The sequence below is a fragment of the Vitis riparia genome, chromosome 16, assembly GCF_004353265.1.
Source record: "Vitis riparia cultivar Riparia Gloire de Montpellier isolate 1030 chromosome 16, EGFV_Vit.rip_1.0, whole genome shotgun sequence".
NCBI classification, from domain to species: domain Eukaryota; kingdom Viridiplantae; phylum Streptophyta; class Magnoliopsida; order Vitales; family Vitaceae; genus Vitis; species Vitis riparia.
Window position 1 is genome coordinate 13,569,423 of NC_048446.1, and position 8,652 is coordinate 13,578,074.

Genomic DNA, 8,652 nt, shown 5'->3' on the forward strand with positions numbered 1-8,652 from the left:
GAATCCACCAAAGAAATACAAATTTCTTTGAGAAAAGTACTCTCAATTGAACAACAGATACCTTTTTCTTCAAGTTGCAAAAACTTCCTCCCGTATAATTCAAAGGACTTAAATAGCTTACACTTAGAACAACCCTCCAAGCATAGGATTCCGAAGTACCTAACTTACATTCTCAATGCCAAACTACGTGAATTCTAAGAAGTTTTCTAATTGAAAAATTAATGACACAGACTTATAGAAGGATTGAAATTCCACCTAGGAAATTAAAGAAAGTAAGAAAATGAGGTAAAATTAGGAATTCCCAGGTGACTCTCCTTTTACCTAAAAAAAATTGGCCAAATCAATACCAACTTTGTTTCAAAATCTGGTTCTAATTTGGCTGAAGCTTTGGAAATTAATACGAGAGCCTTTAGCCCATCGGACTTTGCTTCTTGGACGATGTGGAAGGGCACTGCTGTGTCAACTAGATAGCAATGTCTTTGGATTTTCTTTTTTATTTCCTCCCAAGGAGCTCAAAATATCTGAGGCTGAGTAAATGACAACCTTTAAGAATCATTTCCTTATAGCAAACTAACGCAAAGTAACCACTAGAATCCACTCCTCCCAGGGACTGATATACTCAAATGCTTATTTGGCAATGTTAGAAAGCAGTCACAAAAAATTATTTCTAGTGGAATATTTTTTAATTGTTTTAAAAAAAAAAATTCTATTTGAGAACTTAAATATGAAAAAAATAGTTTTTAAATTCATTCATAATTAAAATATTGTACATTTAATTATAACACAAAAGTTTATATTCGTTATATGTTCAATTATCTATTAAAATATGATTTAGAGAAGCATATGAAAATATGTCAAATTTATTTTAAAACAATTATTCCATCCTGTTTTTTTCTCTTCTATGCCTTACACTCTTCCCCACCACCCATTACGACAGAATGTCCACAACCAATTGAAATTTTGTCTTTAAATTTAAAATACTGAGACATCATTAAGCTTTGTTTCGGTCATGGTAATAATTTTTTTTTTTTTTTTTTTGAAAAAAATCATTTTCTTGTTAGATTGTTATAGAGAGAAACAAGAGAAAAACCAGTAACTTTCAATGTAGAGTACTTTGGTTAGGGATAACTAGCTTGTGTTCCTAGTGCATGGTCCACTAAAGGCATGGTCATGTAGGGGACATATAAATATTTCTTTAAAATGAAATAATTTATAGAAGAAGTATTATCGAATATTTTAGAATTAATTTCAGCCATCAAAAATCAATCGTTGAATGCCTTAAAAATAAAGCTATTATTTTATTATTTTATTTTTTTTATGGTGGTATCATAGCTACTGAAATTTCCAAAGTTTCTGATTTAATTTATTTCACCCAAGGGATAAACTTGCTTGCCCAACCAATTGTTGGGGGTTCGACTCCCTCAAGTGGCAGAGAAACAGGTCATTTTTGAGCTTTGACCGCCATATATGTGTTGGAAATATCTTACACGATATTTTAATAACTGGTTTCACCTTGATTTTGGTTGAGACCTTAATAGGGTACAGTGGGGCTCACAATGATGCCTTTCTAAACATCCAACACGTCTGCCTGGTCGAGAATGGCCATACTGTGGAAGAAAAGTGGCTACGTCACTAGCTTTTGTTGTCCTACTTCACCTTAATTATTCAATTGACAATTAATTCGAAGATTCACTTATAAGTGTCACATCTTCTATCGAGTCTTGTGACTTTGTTTTCCTTTTTCATGCTTCAAATTTGAACACCAAGATAATCACCAAATCTACTATAATATAAAGCAATTGACCCATAATACAACTGATCCACACCTAGTGGCATTCCACATTTCTTGCAGCAAGGCATATGGGATTAATTAGTACCCCAATTGAACCTTAGCCGCTTAGAAACACCTGAGTTGGCTAATTGTGAAGGGAAGCATAACTATTGATCAAACCCAAGGCGTTGCTAGTCATATGCGCCATGTTAACTACACGAGCCCTCACGGTGGTTTTTAGATTCCCATTCATGACGTTTCCGGCGAACCCATCAGTGCATGTGTTCTCATCCGTCAGGGCAGCACTTGTTGAGATATTAGGAATGCTTTCCTTATATCATTATTTCCTTATATCATTTAGTGTTGAGATATTAGGAATGTTTAGATATTAGGAAAGTTGAGATATTATGAATATTGAGATATTAGGAATATTGAGATACTAGGAATATTAAGATATTAGGAATATTGAGATATTAGGAAAGTTGAGATATTAGGATATTAGTTGTTATTTCCTTATATCATTATTTCCTTGTATCATTCTTTCCCATTCTTAGAATGGTGATTACCCTCTATATATACTCTGTACATGAACGAATGAAAGGATGAATGAAAAAACTACAATTTATCAATTTGAAGATGGTATCAGAGCCATGGAACTGAAATCCTGGATATTTTGTCGCTATGGTAGTCCGACAGCGATCAACCATCCTAAGACAAGCCCTAATATTGATAAGTCAACCTTCAAATGCACTCACTGCAATAAGACTGGTCCCACTAGTCTGGATATCCCACAATTTCAAAGCAACGACTCTTGGTATGACCAGGAAAACAATAAGGAACCGAGGGTTTGAACCATGGACCTTTAGATCATGTTTAGGCTATCAACACTTTGTTATTAATTATAATAATCGTGATCAACGGAAGAAGGATTCCAAGAAAACCTCGACTGCAATTGTTGCCGAAATAAAAACAGAGGCTAATGTTGCTGAGAAAGCCTCTGCATTGGTAGCCGAACTGATCATGGTGGTAAGTTTTTAAATACTTTTACACCTGTTATTAATAGTACATGGATAATTGATTCTGGTGCTACAGATCATATGACTTTTGATTCTAGACAGGTTTCATCCCTTAGACCTTCCTCACAAAAAATTGTTTCCACAGCCAATGGTAACACAACCCCAGTTATTGGGGAAGGATCCTTAACTCTTACTGATACTTTGAATTTGGATTCTGTTTTAGTTGTTCCATCTTTAGATTACAATCTTTTGTCAGTTTCTCAAATCACTACAACCTTATCTTGTATTGTCATTTTTTGGCCTGAATTTTGTGTGATTAAGGACATCCAAACAAGACAGACGATTGGTTGTGGTATTAAACGGGGAAAACTCTATTACTTGGACTTGCAGTCAAAGGATTCAAATAAGTTGCAACAAGCCTTGATGGCAGATGGATCTGAGGAGGAGAAGAAAAAGTTTGAAATTTGGTTGTGGCATCGACGTCTGGGACATGCTTCCTTTGGTTATTTAAAAAAATTGTTTCCTAGTTTGTTTGCAAAGAGTGATATTTCTGGTTTCCGTTGTGATATTTGTGAATTGGCTAAAAGTCATCGTGCTTCGTTTCCGTTAATTTTGAATAAAAGTCCGTTTCCTTTTATGGTTATACATTATGATGTTTGGGGCCCATCCAAAGTCCCAACTTTGAGTGGCTCACGTTGGTTTGTTACTTTTATTGATGATTGTACCAGAATGACATGGTTATGCTTGATGAAGACCAAAGATGAAGTGAACTTGTTGTTTCAAAAATTTCATAAAATGATTGAAACTCAATACAATGCAAAGGTTCGGGTTTTGCGTAGTGATAATGGTGGAGATTATCAAAGTTCTGATCTTCAAAAGTATTTAGAAGGACATGACATTATTCATCAGACTACTTGTTCCAATACACCCCAGCAAAATGGAGTCGCTGAACGAAAAAATCGACACTTGTTAGAGGTTGTTCGTGCTTCCTTGATAGCAGCAAAAACACCAATATCTTATTGGGGAGAAGCAATCACATCTGCCGCATACTTGATCAATCGGGTACCTTCTAGCTCAATTAACTTTCAAACACCTCTCCAAGCTCTTACTAATGTCATAGTTGCCCCAACCGTCCCAAATCTACCTCCTCGTGTTTTTGGTTGCGTGGCATTTGTGCATCTACACAAGCACCAACGCACCAAGTTAACTTCCCATGCATTGCAATGTGTGTTTGTTGGATATGCATTGCACAAAAAGGGATATCGATGTTACCATCCTCCAACTCGACAAATGTATATTACAATGGATGTGGTGTTTCATGAAGATTCAATGTATTTTTCATCTGAGTCTGAACTTCAGGGGGAGTACCATAAGGAAATTCAGACTCTCGATTATGATTATCATATTTCTGAGGAAGATGAATCTGGACAATCTGAACTAGTGAACCAGGAAGTGGGTGAGTTGGATATGAGTGGTCAACAATTTGGGTCCGAAGATGTCTTCATTGAAATACCAAACCAATCGTCGTCTGTTGAGGGTGTTCTTAATTTGGAGCCTGATCCATTCATGAAACGGTTACCACATCGTCATAATAGAGGTATTCCTAAACCCACATATGAACCTGAATTGTCTACTAAAGTCAAATATCCCATGAGCAACTATGTGTCTACCCATCGTTTGTCTGAATCAAATAAGTCATTTGTAAATCAATTATCTACTGTAGCTATTCCTAACAGTGTGCAGGAAGCCTTAGCTGATCCAAGGTGGAAAGCAGCCATGAATGAAGAGATGAAATCATTGCAGAAGAATGAAACATGGGAACTCGTAGAATGTCCACCAGGAAAGAAGCCAGTTGGGTGTCGTTGGATCTATACTGTGAAGTACAAGGCAGATGGTAGTATTGAACGATTTAAAGCAAGACTGGTAGCAAAAGGGTACACTCAAACTTATGGAATTGACTACACAGAGACATTTGCACCTGTAGCTAAGATCAACACAATTCGAGTATTACTGTCTTTAGCTGCAAACCTAGATTGGCCATTACAACAATTTGATGTGAAAAATGCCTTTTTGCATGGCGAGTTATCTGAAGAAGTATATATGGATCTTCCACCAGGATGCATGGTGTCAGAAAAGCAATGTCAGAAGGTGTGCAAATTGAAGAAGTCATTGTATGGGTTGAAGCAATCCCCGAGAGCATGGTTTGGAAGGTTCACAAAGTCAATGAGAGCTTTTGGCTATCGTCAAAGTAATTCAGATCACACTTTGTTCCTAAAAAAGCAACATGGTAAGATTACGGCACTCATCGTATATGTGGATGACATGGTAGTTACAGGAAATGATCCTGAAGAAAGAAAAGCTCTACAAAATTATCTATCTAGAGAATTCGAAATGAAAGATCTAGGTCATCTGAAATACTTTCTTGGGATTGAAGTTTCTCGATCAAGTGAAGGAATTTTTCTGTCTCAAAGAAAGTATGCCTTAGATCTTTTACAGGAGACTGGAATGTCGGGATGTCAACCTATTAATACACCAATAGAAGAAGGTCTGAAATTGTGTGTTGAGCCTAATCAAGTATCAACCGATAAGGGAAGATACCAAAGACTTGTGGGGAGATTAATGTACTTAGCTCATACAAGACCAGATCTTGCTTATGCATTGAGTGTAGTGAGTCAATACATGCATAATCCTGGAGAACAACATATGAATGCAGTCATGCGTATTTTGAGGTATTTGAAGAATGCTCCTGGGAAGGGAATTTTATTCGCAAAAAATGTTGATCATCAGAGTATAGAAGTATATACTGATGTTGATTGGGCTGGTGCAGTGGATGATAGGCGATCTACATCTGGTTACTTTACCTTTGTAGGTGGTAATCTTGTGACATGGAAAAGTAAGAAACAGAATGTCGTCGCTCGTTCAAGTGCAGAAGCGGAATTTAGAGGTATGGCTCTAGGACTTTGTGAGGCATTATGGCTAAGACTCCTCTTACAGGATTTAGGTTATCTATCTAGGCAACCAATCCGATTGTTTTGTGACAATAAAGCCGCATGTGATATTGCTCATAATCCAGTACAACATGATCGTACAAAGCATGTCGAGGTGGATAGATTCTTCATTAAGGAAAAGTTGGATGATAAGATTGTGGAATTGCCTAAGATTTGATCAGAAGATCAATTGGCCGATATCCTTACCAAAGCTGTCTCAAGTCAAGTGTTCTCAAAATTTTTAGACAAGTTGGGCATGTGTGACATATATGCACCAACTTGAGGGGGAGTGTTGAGATATTAGGAATGCTTTCCTTATATCATTATTTCCTTATATCATTTAGTGTTGAGATATTAGGAATGTTTAGATATTAGGAAAGTTGAGATATTATGAATATTGAGATATTAGGAATATTGAGATACTAGGAATATTAAGATATTAGGAATATTGAGATATTAGGAAAGTTGAGATATTAGGATATTAGTTGTTATTTCCTTATATCATTATTTCCTTGTATCATTCTTTCCCATTCTTAGAATGGTGATTACCCTCTATATATACTCTGTACATGAACGAATGAAAGGATGAATGAAAAAACTACAATTTATCAATTTGAAGAGCACTAACCCATGTTTGTATGTCATTCATCATGAGCCCAAAATTGGAGCCTTTTATTTGGGTCATCTCCCCCAATGCTTTTCAAAGCTGATCTACTGAGTCGCTCAACTCTTCCACACAGTCGTGCATGGCTGCAACTTCTCTAGGCTTTAGGCCATGACTTTGCACCATCTTTGACATCAGGGATGATGTAGATCGTGCGGTTGAAAGGGTCACAGCAAGGGCTGTGTCTGCTAGAAGCTTTGGGCTGGTTTGGATTACACTGGCATGAGCTGAGAGGGAGGTGTAGCAAAGTTTGGGATAAGTGGTTGTACCACAAGATGTTCGGATGAACTCGGTGCTGGCTTTCTCTGCAGCAGGCCTGGCTGCTGAGCTTAAGTTTGCACAGGAAGTGAAGGAAAGAAAAATGATAAGAGCTGCAAGGAAATGGCTAGAAAATGAGCCTTCCATGTCTCTCTTAGTCACTTGCAAAGAAGCTTGGAGGTTAGCGATGAGACTGGGAAATAGAAGGGTATTCCTTTTATAGACGAACCACAAAATATCCATTGTGGATAAAGTTAACAAAAAATTGAAGGGGCCAACTCCACAATATGAAATATATTTCTTTCACACCACCACTTGGCAGAGGTCCCACGAACATGCACCTAGTCCAGAGGTCCCACGAACATGCACCTAATCCAGAATACTACGACTATTACTTGGCTCAAAAGTGGTCACTCCATTATTCACCTTAGATGGTCAATCCGAAAATGGAAGTTGATCTGATGGATGGGAGATTTTCATGGTCAATCTTTGGGTCCAATATCAGTTTCAAAATTATTAATTTCTTGCAAAATTTTAGGTCACAAAAATAATGAGTGAAGATGGTTCCTAATATGAGTTCCATATGTCCTACCTACCGGCATATTAAGTTCCGTTAGAAAATTTGGTAATAAAATTTAAGTTCCACTATGTTAGGTTTTGCGAATCAAAACTTACTTAAAGATATGAACACCTTCCAAGTATTAATTTCCTTGAAATGGCTTCAAAACTACATTAATGAAGTTGTCAATATTCATACATAAAAAATAATTGATATGCTGGACAAGAAAGGGGAAGATAAGGTTGCTGAACATGCTTTGAATCAATATCTCGAATTCTATGCATCTTTGCTTTCATGTGGGGGACCTCAAAGGGTAAGAGCCATCCAACCATGGCCAACTTGGTCTCACCAGTGGGTTCATTGCATTACAATCCCAGTTGTCAACTGGGCCAAATTTTTAATTGAAAAAAATCAAATCAAATTAAAGGAAACCCCCGTCACAAATTAAAAATATCTAAAATTACTATTTATTTATTTATTATTTTTTTTGTACAGGTCTTAGGTGGAGCTAGATGACAAAGCATGTTAAAATTCTAAAAGGATTAAGAGCAGTTACATGGCAAACGAAGGGAAAAGGGTGGGGTAAAATTTAGAGAAAAATAAATTTGCTGGCCCAACATTAAGATAATAATATGGTAATTTTAGTGGGCATGCATGTAAGTTGTAAGAAACTTAGGAAAATTAAATGAAATTAGTTATTAGTGATAATTAAATTGAAATGCCAAAAGTAGAGGTTATGACAAAAAGTGAAAATATATTGGGTTAACTCAATCTGTTTATTTGTTTGAATTAAATTTAATTGCACAAGTGGTTAATACCAAAAAATATTTAGGCTACGCTTGATTGGCTGGATAGGATATGATATGTTATGTATATATTAGGATATTATATCCTATTGGATAAGAAATGCATATCTAAAGATATGATTTTCAATGAGTAATGATATCCTTTGATATTAAATTCAATAGATATGATATCCTAAGATAGCATATCCAATTAAATATATTATGTTATACTTATATTTAGTTTGTAACATGAATAATATATATATACATATATATATATATATATATATATATATATATATATATTTTCAATGTTTAAAATAAAATAAAAATAAAAATGATATTATATTATAATATTTTCTATTTAAAAAAAAATCTGAATTTTCTCTTATGTTTAATAATATTTATGATTAAAATATTTCAACTTTATAAATAATTTTTTTATTTATATTATATTATTCAATATGTAAAAATAATATACATACACACATATATAGGCTACGCTTGATTGGCTGGATAGGATATGATATGATATGTATATATTAGGATATTATATCTTATTGGATAAGAAATGCATATCTGAAGATATGATTTTCAATGAGTAATGATATC

The 8,652-nt window shown here is 35.1% G+C and overlaps 1 protein-coding gene across 1 annotated transcript; it reads right to left on the bottom strand.

The window, feature by feature from the left end:
* Window positions 1–6,474: 6,474 nt before the first annotated feature.
* On the bottom strand, window positions 6,475–6,939 carry LOC117933278 (pectinesterase inhibitor 11-like). The gene has a single exon (XM_034854655.1). The coding sequence runs from the start codon at window positions 6,937–6,939 to the stop codon at window positions 6,475–6,477; it is 465 nt and encodes a 154-aa protein (XP_034710546.1).
* Window positions 6,940–8,652: the final 1,713 nt, after the last annotated feature.